This window comes from Antedon bifida, chromosome 2 (genome assembly GCF_963402885.1).
Source record: "Antedon bifida chromosome 2, ecAntBifi1.1, whole genome shotgun sequence".
Lineage (NCBI taxonomy): Eukaryota > Metazoa > Echinodermata > Crinoidea > Comatulida > Antedonidae > Antedon > Antedon bifida.
In genome coordinates this window covers 29,304,700-29,318,691 of record NC_136227.1, presented here as the reverse complement: position 1 = coordinate 29,318,691, position 13,992 = coordinate 29,304,700, and the positions used below count along the sequence as shown (strand labels likewise).

General features: G+C 31.3%; 4 protein-coding genes across 5 annotated transcripts in view; 2 read left to right on the top strand and 2 right to left on the bottom strand.

The window, feature by feature from the left end:
* Window positions 1-3,936, top strand: part of LOC144834473 (uncharacterized) — a 24,386-nt gene extending 20,450 nt beyond the window's left edge. For both annotated transcript variants that reach the window (XM_078689273.1, XM_078689274.1), the window contains exons 20-27: window positions 53-145; window positions 315-386; window positions 550-621; window positions 808-879; window positions 1,079-1,150; window positions 1,276-2,336; window positions 2,703-2,872; window positions 3,512-3,936. In XM_078689273.1, coding sequence (XP_078545399.1) covers window positions 53-145; window positions 315-386; window positions 550-621; window positions 808-879; window positions 1,079-1,150; window positions 1,276-2,336; window positions 2,703-2,872; window positions 3,512-3,688 — 1,789 coding nt within the window. In that variant the 3' untranslated portion in view covers window positions 3,689-3,936. The remainder of the gene's footprint in view (window positions 1-52; window positions 146-314; window positions 387-549; window positions 622-807; window positions 880-1,078; window positions 1,151-1,275; window positions 2,337-2,702; window positions 2,873-3,511) is intronic.
* Window positions 3,161-13,992, bottom strand: part of LOC144834514 (uncharacterized) — a 27,587-nt gene continuing 16,755 nt past the window's right edge. Inside the window, exon 2 of the mRNA XM_078689344.1 lies at window positions 3,161-3,184. The gene's annotated coding sequence lies outside the window, so the exon portion shown is untranslated. The remainder of the gene's footprint in view (window positions 3,185-13,992) is intronic.
* Window positions 5,443-13,107, bottom strand: LOC144834508 (tricarboxylate transport protein, mitochondrial-like). Its single transcript, XM_078689336.1, has 6 exons — window positions 12,910-13,107; window positions 11,309-11,516; window positions 9,647-9,873; window positions 8,655-8,875; window positions 8,190-8,263; window positions 5,443-7,629 (listed from the first exon to the last, which is right to left on the bottom strand). The coding sequence occupies exons 1-6, from the start codon at window positions 13,031-13,033 to the stop codon at window positions 7,515-7,517; spliced, it is 969 nt and encodes a 322-aa protein (XP_078545462.1). The 5' UTR covers window positions 13,034-13,107; the 3' UTR covers window positions 5,443-7,514.
* Window positions 13,554-13,992, top strand: part of LOC144834501 (tektin-1-like) — a 4,048-nt gene continuing 3,609 nt past the window's right edge. Inside the window, exon 1 of the mRNA XM_078689327.1 lies at window positions 13,554-13,636. The gene's annotated coding sequence lies outside the window, so the exon portion shown is untranslated. The remainder of the gene's footprint in view (window positions 13,637-13,992) is intronic.

Here is a 13,992-nt window from a genome sequence, read left to right as displayed (position 1 = left end):
ATCATGTTGTTAGATTGGCTTGATATTAAATAAGTTCTTTTTTTATTTTCAGAAATCTAAGCAATGTATCTATAGTTCTTTCAGAAGGCACGGGTGCAGATCTGCTATTCTTGAATCTCAGTATTTTCAAATTTAATTTTGTTTTGTAAGTTTAATTAAATAACAATAATGTTTAAATAATATTTATGTCTAGAGATGAATAACTATGAGTAGCGGCAGTAGTAGTTATACAGTATATATCAAGTATTTTGTTTACACTTGTAGATGTAGTATAACTATTGTGCTCCTTAATTATATGAATTTGCTTTTTACAGAGATATCTCTGGAAACAATATAAAGAAACTAACAGGTGAAATGTTTTATCAGTTAGACCATCTGACAACTCTGTAAGTCATCATCACAATTTAGTAAACAGTTTTAAAAATTCCAATGGTTTTTGCATTTGGACTTTTGTCAATAGACGTCATAGAGGCCGACATAACACCACAACGCGACATAATTCAACAAAGTAAATACTATTAACGAAAATATAAACTTAACCTATTCTAGATACATGCAAAGCAACGATATAGCATCATTAGAAGGTGATGTCTTCCAGGATTTAAAACAATTGAAATATCTGTAAACCATGTTAAACTTATACAGAGTAGACTAGTTGTAGTTTTTGGTAAACCTTTTGGGTTTATTTTTTTCTAAACCGCTTTTTATACCGCTACAATAATAGTAGACTACATAATACTTTTGCATAAAAAAGACTATGGAAACAGAAACATTTTGGAAAGAATTGTTTATTTGTTTCATTAACAGTAATATTCATGGCAATGGATTGAAATCCATCGGCAAAGGAACTTTTTTTGGATTATCAAAACTCGAGTATTTGTAAGTATAAAGCATTTTAGAGATGTACGTGAAATTGTATGGGTTAATGGAGAGAACACCTTACATGTTAAATACAAAATAGCAAAAAAAGATACACAACAATTAAATTCCTAAGTAAAAGTTTCAGATAGTTATTTATCGTGTAAATGTTTAACAGAATGGTACTGTGGTAACATTATTTATTTGTCATCTATTTTAGAAATATGTCTGGAAATAACATTGGTAACGTTGACAAATTGATATTCAAGGACTTGATGTCTCTTAAAACATTGTGAGTAATGTATCTAATGAAAGAGAAAGACTCGTCTACAAAGTCTATACAGTAGCTCTTGCTCTTATAGCGGCGTTGTGTCCAAGTAGGAACCGAGCTTCATGAAGTAATTTTTTTCATTTCAGAATATCTGATGATTATTCATTTTGCTGCTTGTTGGAAGATGTTGGTTTTAACAACGTTGACTGTACGCCAGATGCAGACGTGTTTTCATCATGTGACAATCTTATGCAGAATGTGTACCTTAGAGCTTTCTTATGGTTGTTTGGACTGAGTGCACTTCTAGGAAACAGTTTTGTAATCTTATGGCGATGGAGAAATTGGCCTGCAAGGAAAAGTCAATCTTACACACAATCGTTTCTAATTACTAATCTTGCAGTAGCCGATATGCTTATGGGGTTATATATGTTGATCATTGCCAGTGCCGATTCCTACTATCGGGATGATTACGTCACACATGATACCGAATGGAAGGCCAGTCGGATATGTACGCTTGCAGGAATCTTAGCCTTTCTATCCAGTGAATCGTCTGTGTACACTTTAACCGTCATTAGCTGCGACAGGTTTTTGCACATTGCATTTCCATTTCGAAGTTTCCATCTTACACAAGAAACAGTAAAATTTGCAGTGGCTGTCGGATGGTTTCTGACCCTCTTCATGAGTATTCTTCCAGCATTACCAATCCCGTACTTTAACAATGAGTTTTACGGTGTCACCAGCGTGTGTCTTGCATTGCCATTGACGTCGGAAAAAGTGAGAGGATGGGAATATACCGCTGCGATTTTTATTGGTTTTAATTCGTTATGCTTCTTGCTAATTTTTGTTTGTTATTCAGGTGTGTTTATTTTAATAAAGATATCCAGTAGTAAAGTAAATCAAGCAGGACACATGAATTCTGAAAAGAATAAGCACATTGCAATTGCTATACGAATGGCTGTTATTGTCGCTACAGACTTCTGCTGCTGGGTACCAATCATAGTAATGGGTATTTTATCACTGACAACATCTGTTAACATACCGGCCTCGGTATATGCTTGGGCTGCAGTCTTCATTTTGCCAATAAATTCAGCAATTAACCCCTACTTATATACAATAGCATCTTTAAAGAAACTTCAAAGGCAACTAAAACCTTCTAAATATGTATCGGAAAGTATGCCATCTACGGAAAGAACAAATGTGAAAATTGGTACGTAAAGAAAATTATCTATTTCTTTATGTAATTAGGATGATAAATCGCGGCTACTGTGTTACTACAGAGGAAAAAAATGTGTTTTATTCTATATAAATAGTTTGATCTAAATTTAAACGAACATTTATTTTTATTACGTTTTCTAACCCTCTAAGTAATAATAATGGAAACTGTTTTCAGAGGGTCCCTACGTTAATTATTTTATAATTAATTGTTAAACTTTTGTCCAAAGAATTGTTATGTATGTCACGGAAACGTAACTTCATCCATCACGTCACATTGTCTCTCTCCACCTAGTTACAGTAAGAACAACAAGCAATATAGTCATGCTTTTAACTCATGTTTTTGTCATTGTTTACTCAGAAGGTGTAACCATCCCACGAAATCGAAAAGAGCTGTCTACCGTTGATAAAATCGAAGCTATGTTATCAACTGGAACAGATAGACATGGTGAAGAACTTGATGCAGACGTACGTAAACACCTTTCAATGGCGTTGAGATTTGCTAAGCAGCAACAGGCTGGAATTGTACAAGTAAGAACGTTTATTTATATTCATATGTAAGTACACATCACAAAACAGAAACATTTCTAAATAAAATGACAATGCGGTTGGTAGGCCTGTCAGTGGCTGGATCTCAATGGAGATTCAAATAAAATATACAAAAATATAAATCTGAGCTTTCGCTAAACCGTATAATCCTTCGTTAGAGCAAGTTTATTATAGTTATATACTAGTGTTATTGGCAAGTTGCTTATCTTATTCGCTTCAAATATCCTTCCTCGCCGCAGTAATTATTTTGTGCGAGAAGTGTGAAAAACAGGATAACCACAATTCTGTTGTACCCTTAAAATATAAAATTTACAAATACATTATAAAAATATTTTCATGTAGTAAATTAAGTTCAGTTATATAAGATAATGCGAGTAGTTTCTCTGTTGTATCTAAATGAACACATGGCGTGTAAAGCCGATTTTCCACCAGGCGAATTGTTTCACGCGAATTGAAAGCGTCAGCTTATACGCATGCGTAGATATGGATTTGGAAGATGGTAACATAAATACGTATGCGTATAAGCTGACGCTTTCGATTTCTACGAACAAATATGCCTATTGGAAAATCAGGTTAACTGACAATAACGATGTATTTATTGTACTGTTTGGTTTCTTGCAGGTTGAGGTTGAGGATTGTGTGGAATCCGAAGAAAACACACAAGAAGAATCTGAAGACACTACACAAAATCAATCTCAAGAACGAAGCGAATTCTGTATAGGAGTATCTAATCCTGCTTACGATAACGAATCATACCTCACTCTCGCTTCTCAAGACGACACACTTTTTCAGCATTAAATGGCAGTTCCAATATCATAGTCTCTTTCATTAATTAATGCTAAAAATGTTTTTCTCTGAGCAAATATGTTTGTACAATATTTTGGTTGAATATGTAATTTTAATGTCATATAATGGTCACATTTGTAATATTTACCTCACAAAAACTGTTATTTAAAGTCTGATTTTAATTTCATTTTGTAAATTTATAAATACTGTGCGATGTACATTTCTCTTTTATTATTGTAAATACTTACTTTGGAAAATGATGGCAAAGTTCGACTCTTTTATTGCTTGACTGGTTACTAGGCTACTATCATAATTGATTACCGTATTATATGAAATAATGTGTTTTGCGAAAAATGGCCAAATTTTTCATATAACTGATTACTATTTCATAATCGATATAGATGTTCTGCGCATGTTACCTCAACATATATTTTTAAAAGTGGATCTTTTGGTAATTTGTCGAAAAATCCATGTACTATAGTACAGAGAAATTTTCGAAAAATGACCAAATTCCGACTATTTTAATTTTTCATATAACTGATTACTATATCATAATCGACATGCGCAGAATCACATGTGTTCTGCGCATGTTACCTCAACATATATTTTTAAAAGTGGATCTTTTGATAATTTGTCGAAAAATCCATGTACTATAGTACAGGAAAATTTTCGAAAAATGAATAAATTCCGACCCTTTTATTTTAAGACATAACTGGTTACTATATCATAATTTACATGCGCAGAATCAAATAAAATATTCTGCGCATGTTACCTCAACATTTTTAAAAGTCGATATTTTTGCCATTTTTCGAGAAGAAAAAAACATGTACAGGGACATAAACCAAGCTAATTTCCGAACGATCATTTTTTGATATAACTGATTATTATATCATAATTGATATGATGTTACCTCAACACTATTTTAAAAAGTTGATCTTTTGGCCATTTTTCGAAAAACAATCCATGTACTTTAATACAGGGAAATTATCGAAAAATTTCTAAATTCCGACTCTTTTATTTTAAGACATAACTGGTTACTATATCATAATTGACATGTGCAGAATCACATAATGTTTTCTGCGCATGTTACCTCAGCATATTTAAAAGTCGATATTTGTGCCATTCCATAAAATCCCTATAATTTTATTATAGGACAGGGACACTAAAAAAAGGCCAAATGCCGACCCTTTTATTTTTATATATAACTGGTTACTATAACATAATTGACATGCGCAGAATCACATAAGGTGTTCTGTGCATGTTACCTCAACGTATTTTTAATACGACTTCAAAAAAAGTTGATATTAAAAATCCATGTACAAGAAAATGCTTGAACAATGGCCAAATCCGTTCTTTTTTTTATTTTTTGATATACAGTAACTGGTTTCTATATCATAATTGATATGCATCATGTGTTCTGCGCATGTTACCTCAACATATTTTAAAAATCTATTATCATAAATGACATGCGCAGAGTCACAAAATGTGTGCAAATGTTACCTCAATACATACGGTATTATTTAAAAATTCGATATTTAGCCAAATTTTAAACCTTTTATAGTATCATATTTGCAGACTATATTGCGTGATTCTGCGCATGTTACCTCAATACATAATTTTAAACAGTAGATATTCAAACATTTTTCGAAACGGGAACATTTTCGAAAAGCATAAGTTGATGATAGCACAATATATTATCGCCTAATTGTAGTAGGCGACAATTGACAATGATCTGTAAAAGATGATACGAAAAAACTGTCTATTAATTCTAAACAATTTAATTGTCATTCAAAAATCTATTCAAGAAAAGAACATTTCAATCTACTCATGATATTACAAATATAAATATTTACTAGGAGAATCCCTTAATAAAAGAAAGAGCAACTATCCCACAGTCGTACAGTAAAAATACATTAGTAGAGTTCCAACCCAAAACAACCCCGATTAAACCATTACTTAGAATAACTATTCTATAAAATAAAATAAATTATAATATAGTGTTTAAAAAGGGTATAGATTATATTATATAGGAAAAGGATAATGTATATAATATAAACAATATATAAGACATAATGAATAAAATAACTTATGTACTGTATACATTTTTGATATATACTTCTTGATGAAATCAAGAATGTGCCGTAATTGTATATATCTATTTTCATAAAATTTGCTAAAAAACAAAAATATATGACTTGATTTTTTTTAAAATCATTATTGAAAAATAAGATTTATTGTTTATTCAAGTAATACATAATGCTAATAATAAAATAAAGCATTGCAATTTCAGGAGTGCAGGCTATAAAAATAAAACCAGGCATACTTTAAAATATATATCAGTTTTCAAAAGATACTTTGGTTAATACAAATGTGGAATGTAACTGGATGTGATGTGAATACATTAATCTAAAATAATCAGTAATCTAAATTACTAAACAAAAAAATAACAAAAAGTACTAAATTATTATTATTATTATTTATAACATGAAATTAATCTCTAGTAGTAAAATTATAAACAAATAATTACAAGGTATGAACTTTTAGATCAAATTGATCTTGTTGAAATCTCTAATGTATGATAGGTAAATTCTGCATCGTGCATCATAAGCCTAACCTCTTAATACATGATACATACCAGTATGTGAAACTGTATTACAGATTTTGCCTAATACTGGAGAAATTGATGCCATATTATGGAGATACAGCACAGAAAAAAGACCAGTAAATTGAAATATAAAAAAGTCCTAAAAACTGCGCCGCAGTTAAATGGCCGCTCTACATGTTATAAGTGCCTGTATAAACGCTTCCAATTTAATAACTAATTATTGGAAAATGGAGTGAAACATTCACACTATTAAATCATTGTTTTTTTTTACTTCAAGCAGAAACAGACTTAATGCAGATGTATGGAAACATACTCTTTATTTATAAATCAGCTTTTTTTTTCCAAATAAATACGAAAATTAATCATAACATAATTTATAAATGTTAATTATTTTCCTAAATTTAATTTTCTATCAATGTTCAATGCGATCAGTTTTCATCAAAAATATATTTGATAGAAATGAATATCGTTTTATTGCTTTTGGTTGTGCGTTAATATTACTAGTTTATTGGAAGACAAGAGAATTAGAGTTACTAAGAACATTTTCTTAATATTTCTGCTTGTTATTCAACTAAAATGTAAAAAAAAAATGTTTTATTATAGCACATATTTAATTTGTTTTTCTCTTCAATTACACTGTCAATTAAATGAATGAAATATACGTTATATTTCTATAGTAAGACGACACAGAATACTTTATTGCTGACTAGAAAATAATTATTAAAGTTTAATTTATTTCCCCCTAGAAATAAGATTTGAAAAATCACCAAGTAGCCTAGTAATTATGTGGTTTAGAGGTATAGTGTTAGTACACTGGATCTGGTGGGTTCAAGTCTAACCAGGGCACTTCATAAACACAGTTTTTAGAAGGGGTATATACTATACATTTTTGTGGTCATGTTAGAATGGACACAATTCACTACTTCCATCAAGATGACAGTGTAAAATGTATGTGTTATATTTTATTCTATTCATGGTAATTTAATATTTGATTTAAAAAAAATAGTACTGTACAGTACAAGGATCTCTAGCATGTCAGGAGTGTACAGTATGAATACAGTGCATTAACTACAAGACGTTCGTAATTCATTAAAACAATAATGTCCTAGTTAAGTGTATAACATAAAATTACCTGAAAAAATTAATCATTTAAAGTTCATTACCCAAACATACCATTATATCTAATCATATATATACACTATATTTTTGTTAATAATTAGACTCGATCAAAAACTACTCTGTTTTCCAAACCTTATTTAGAACTTTAAGCACTTCATCATAAATAACAAATACAATTGCTACATCTAGACAAACCCTCGATAACCTTGGTACCGTGCCCTTATAAAATCTGAAATAAAACAACAAAGACAAATGGTTTTACTTTAAATGAGAAATAATGGAAATATAAAATTAATATTAAAATATTTAATAATAATCTAAATACTTATGAGGCAGTCTTTAGCAAGTGAGGTCTCACAGTGTTTTAGAGAATTTAAAGAATAAAACTCGACCATTATTTGGGCACATCACATTTTTTTGTCAAACTAGTATGCACTGTAAGGAGTGGTATCACAATATGAATTTATATTTATATGAAATTATACAAACCAACAGTGGTGTTGGTAGTCTAGATAATCCAGTCTATTGTTCTCCCCGAAGAGCAAGATATACTCGAAAGGTAGAAAATACATTGAACATGCCTCTCGGCAAATGGTATAGTCCACAAACTATACCCTCAAGTGGGAGCAACCATATAACCCACTATACTGAGAGGGGTGTTCAATAAATGTTATAAGTTATAATTTATATCTCACTCTTCAAGGAGAAAAGAGACTATTGTTTATCCAGGTAAGCTAGGCACGAAATAGATTTATTTTATAGAGTAGTAGTACGACAATTTTTACTTACGCTCTAGGCCCTTCATTTTTCATAATTTGTGTTGCACAGTGCCATGTATTTTTATACTTGCTAGCTTCAAGACCCTATGATAGTAAAAATACATTTGCATTTCAATACATATTTAAAATCAGACCTGACAAAACAGGGTACTGTATGATGTAATTGTGCTGGTCGATTTGAGTGATTATTTATTCTTATTCAATTGAAGAACAAGTGCGTGTTTTTTGTATAAATCCTAAATCAAATTAGCATTATTATTATTATTTATACTATTCAACAAAATACGGAGCATTATAGGAAATTAAGTAAGATATTACAATGTGTGAATGGTGGTCAAAATAAGTAACATTACTTTTAAGACTTGACCATCATACTCATACGATTGAAATCAGCCATTGTGTCTAAATGAGTTGACAAGTGTATTTAATCGGTGTTGTCTCTTTAAATGAACTACAATAACTTGCAATAACTAACCTGCATACGTGTCTTAATAACATCCAAAGGCGTGTTTCCAAATACACTACACGCTCCAGCGAAACCTCCGAATGCAGCTGTAATCAACGGATTAATGTTCTTATTTGGATCATCCCCTCTGTACCATTCACGTAGAGAGTCCATAACAAAGAATCGGATTGCTTGGTTAGATCCTTGCTTCATAATAGTGGCAGTAAGCCCTTGGTACGTGCCCCTAATACCTTCAAAATTTAAACAATTATTATTATTTATTCTTTATACTGGGTAGCCTCTTCAGTCACAAACTGTTCTCCCAGAGGGTCCAGTGTAGAGTACTAGAATGGCTGTGTACACCCCCTACTCGTCTCGAAAGATGTACTAGGTTTATTAAAATACCCACAACCACAATCAGAATATTGAACTAGTACACCGGGGTAACCCTATACTCGTCTCGATCAAAGATGTACTAGGTTTATTAAAATACACACAACCACAACCAAAATATTGGACTAGTACACCGGTTTTACCCCCTACTCGTCTCGATCAAAGATGTACTATCAGTAGGTTTATTAAAATACACACAACCACAATCAAAATATTGAACTAGTACACCGGTTTTACCCCCTACTCGTCTCGAAAGATGTACTAGGTTCTTTAAAGTGCACATGAAACAGATGTGTACACTGGACCTATGGTTTATAGTCCATTTCCCAAAAGGCTCATTCTACTACCACCATGGAGCGAGTGTGCCTCGAATCACTGCTGATGTTATGGCTAAACGTATTACAGTAGTGGTGGATTATACCAGAGGATATACAGTACTTCGTTTCCTATGACTTCTTAAATTGTAAAATTACTTTAATTATTTAATTATAATTTAAAATAAATACACAACAAAATTCACACCAATCAGAGGTTGTACCGCGGCATTTTTGTGTTTGCCTTTTATACAGTATATAGATTAAGATAATAAAGGTTTGTAAAAACAATGTCATTTGTGACACTGTATTTACCTTGTTGTTTCACTATTTCCTTGACCCCATGTAGAAAGCCTCTGTACTTTGGTTTTGCCGATGTTTGATCGTTGATAAATTTTACTTTAACTGTTTCCATTGGTGTTACTGCAAGAATAGCTTCACTAACACCAGCACCTAGTCCACAGAACAAACTGCCAGTTTTACTCAAGCTTCCATCATGCCGAGTTCGCCACTGTGTTTTTAAAAATTCATTAGCTCCAAACCTGTGTTCAAAACAAATTTATATCAAAAATTTAATATCTAAAATAATAGTCTTGTCCCAAAGTTGATATGTTTTCGGATTCTTTAAAAATGTTTAAACGTTTATGTTTCCTGTTAGTTATTATACATCGATTTTGGTGGTGGGCGGATTATTTTATCTCAATATTGTATATTGTACATAGACATAATGTTTATATTTTATATTTTTGTCAGCCAAATTGCCTGTAAAGCTCTGTCTACACTATCAAAACTGAGAAAAAAATGTGATGCGACCATATATGGACACGATGATATCATCACTACCATATTTGGGCACATCACTACCATATTTGGGCACATCACTACCATTTTTTTTGTTAAACTAGTTTAATAGTTTAGACAAAGCTTAAGTGGGAACTTCGTTCCTGTTGGAATGTTTTTGTGAAAATAAATGAATAAATATAAATATCTGGAGTGAATCTAGAAATTAGTTTCAGCAAGCATTTATTGGAAAATTAGGTTTTTTTTAAAGCAGATATCCATGCTTTTTTATACTGGGTTTATAAGGGGCTATTGTAAGAGTAACAAAGTAAAAGTCAATTAATGAAGATTTTAACAAATGCTAATTTGGCTGTACAAATTGTTGAATAAATAAACATTACTTTACACAAAATGGAACAAAATACAAACAGAATACAATGCAATCAATTATGGTGCTGGTATGGCAGTAGTACTGTGTACAGTGCTGTACTACACTGAAATGTAGGACATTCTCAAATAATGTGACCAACCAGCCAATAAAAATCCAGATGTTATTTTGTATAAAATGTATGATCACAGAAATAATGCGATGTGTACAAAAAAGGCAATTAAAATAAATCACAGTCTAATAGCTAAATCCACTAAGACTAGATATAAAATAAATCACAGCATAATCCTATAAGACTTGATATATTCAATTTAGTAGGCATCGTTACATAATTTATCGTAGGACACACAGTGTTCAGAAATTAATGATACATTTGTGCAGGTACATATAGGTACAATTCTGTGGAGTGTTCTTCAAATTAAAAATAACTAAATGATGTGCAAACTCCTAATTGATATGATATCTAATCTAATCTACTGTAGGATAAACTTAACACAAAAAGTGAAATATATTGTACTTTTTATCAATATTTTTTAGCTCTTGTGTGAAGTTTCAATAATAGAACTATGTTAAAAACAAGAAACAAAAATCCAGTGTTTTTTTACTCTTTTTTTTCAAATTGGATCATTGTACTGTATATGTTTTATGTATTGTATTTTGCTATTTTATATGTGCACAGCCCCAGGGAAAAACAACCCTGTGTTGATCTGGGCCTCTGTGGATCGATAAATAAAGTTGAACCTGAAATTTAATAACTTAAAAATAATATTTTATAAAGGAACTTGAAAATATTTGTTAGACCTGCTTACCTAACAGCTGATTTTGGTACCGACCCATAGAGTAATGGACTTAATCCTCGATACAGGCCTCTAACACCATGGTTTTGGACGGTGTGTTTAGCACAGTGGATGGGCCCCTTGTACATGGGCTTTGAAGACCGCTCATCAAGCTGTAGTTGTGTTTTTACATATTCAGTAGGAAACGTGATACAGATTTCAATACCACCTGCAATGCCACCTGTAAACAAAATAAATTAAATTAATATGCTAAATAATACCAAATTTGGTAAATCTACTAGTGCACATTATGTAATGTTAATAGCGTACATTACACATCTTTTTATTTGTACACACATTTTAATATGTTATATTGTATTTATTATCAAGTATGCAATGTGTATGCAGTTTTTTTGTGATAGCGTTGTTAACTGTAAATTCTTATCACACACTATTACAATGAAAAAAAAAACAATGGATGGCTTTAGAGATAAAAAGGTCAAATGTAAATTCACATGTTAAGATCAAACATAATACATAGGTAGTACAAGATTAAATACTGTACTGTAGTCATAATATTTTTGCATCATCATCATGATTATGACAAATTTTAATTCTGTAAATTAAAATATAATAAATATTACACAGTATGTACAAATAATAATTAATATGAATTCACAGACATTTAAAAACTCTAAACTGCCCATAGTGACGTACTGTGAGAATGAAAAAAAACCCTAACAAGATTCAAACCCGCAATCTTCAAAAAATGAAGATTAATAAAATCAGACTTTAACAGGCCATTTTGCAGTTTTAATAAAGTTATTCACTTCTGTAAAAAAAAAAATGATTTTACACTTAAAAAAAGACAAAAGAAACGTTAAATTTTAACCAAAAACCATTGTCTGACAGACAATTTAAGTATTCTTTGCTTTAAATTACATTTTTTTCGATCCAGTTTTCAGTCAAAGTGAATAACTAAAATATGTGACATTAATTATGGCATATTAAAAAAAAATTGAAAACATTTTTTAAGGGGACAAATACAGTATATCTTTAACATGTATTTAATGTACTGTATGGCCTGGATCTATCATTAAAGGTGTTTGTATAAAATATTCAATAAGTTTACATGGAAACGATAATGAAAAATGCTGGTATGGTATGCAGTTAAGTTTATACTTTCAAAAATAAAATATAGTACAGGACTGTCAATTAACAGTTTTTAATTAATTATAAAATATGAAAGAAATATTTAAAAAAACGATTAAGCAGAGTATTAATTATATATTACTTTCTGGGTTTATGTTTTTGTCTACTGAGTACAGTATTTGTATTTATTATAAAACCTACCAGGCTATTACTATTAGTAGTAGTACCAGCATGACATATATGGTTGTCTTAAAACTATACCGAAACAGCATACCCTTACAATACAAAAAAATAAATAAAAATAACAAATGATGGGGGTACTCTTCTTATGACTAGTCTACATAGTCACATGTCATGGTTTTAGCCTGGCCCTGTCCTCTTCTACCTAGCTAGGCCTACTGTAGGATTTCCCTTTCTGAATGCTGTTTTGTGTGATTGGTTTGGAGGAGGTGGGAAGGAGGTGTGTCAAAAACAAACTTTACCTGCAAGAATAGCTTTGCCTGGGTGGGTTTTCTTTCCGCCGGTTCTTTGAGGTGCTGAAGCAGCCATTACCTGTCGTGGCATTGTAAGTGGAATATTTTGATTTGATGGTTTTATTCTATCCATAATAAAATCGTTTCTAAAAAGGATAAATTCAGAGCACTTTTCTCTAGCAGCAAGGCCTAGCTGTTCGTTAAGCGGTGGTGTGTTGAGAGATACTGATAGCTAGACGTCTGATCCAGGGTAGTTTTTACCGGTCGGATGATCATTGACATGCATGACTAATTACGCCTGTAACGAAAGGCTAGGTAGCGACGTGTACTTAACTATGCGTCATCAAAATCCAACCAATCATCAATGCGAATCGTGTTTTTAGTAACTAACACTTAGACTTCACCATTACATATGGAGGGGGTGTATATATGCAAATACATTTAAAATCACTATAGAAATAAAAAATATTCTAAAAAAATTATAATTTTAAAGCAATAATAATTTTATAAAAAATAATAGACGGAAATAATACTTAAACTTAAACAAATTGGCTCGCATGATTCAAATAACAACGGACATTGTGACTCAATGTAAATGGTATAGCCGATTTGGTTACCATGTAAATATCCGATGCGTTTACACGCGTGGAGATAGACAACAAAAACACAGTGTAGTTGGTCATTGATTGTGTTGTATCCACAGAGATTTCATCTTTTTCTGCAACAACTGAATAGTGTAAGTTTATTCTAATAGTAATAATTACGTTTTTATTAACTAAAGTATGAGTTGGTGTATATAATACTTATAGCTTTGACGTGTTATTAATGATATAGGCCTAAAATTAATGATTGAGTTGAGTCTGAGAGAGGACTGAGTTAGTGGTCACACAGCAGGAGCCTGACTGTGTGGGGGACTGGTATACGTGTGGTGGGGAGAAATTAGGGCAGATCAGGTGCCAATATTAGGCTCTATATATACTAGGCCTAGCTCAGCTAGTCGAGCGAGTACTTAAGTAGGCCGCTAACCATTTATTTTATATAATGTCATGAATTAATGATATATGATGGTGATTTTTTTTATGTATTAATTAA

Excerpts from the sequence above, each read along its gene's own strand:
- LOC144834508 (XM_078689336.1), bottom strand. The coding sequence starts at position 13,033 with ATGGATAGAATAAAACCATCAAATCAAAATATTCCACTTACAATGCCA. Across the intron at positions 8,264-8,654 it reads TTATTAAGACACGTATGCAG|GGTCTTGAAGCTAGCAAGTA; the intron begins GTTAGTTATTGC and ends TTACTATCATAG. Across the intron at positions 7,630-8,189 it reads AAAAATGAAGGGCCTAGAGC|ATTTTATAAGGGCACGGTAC; the intron begins GTAAGTAAAAAT and ends GTTTTATTTCAG.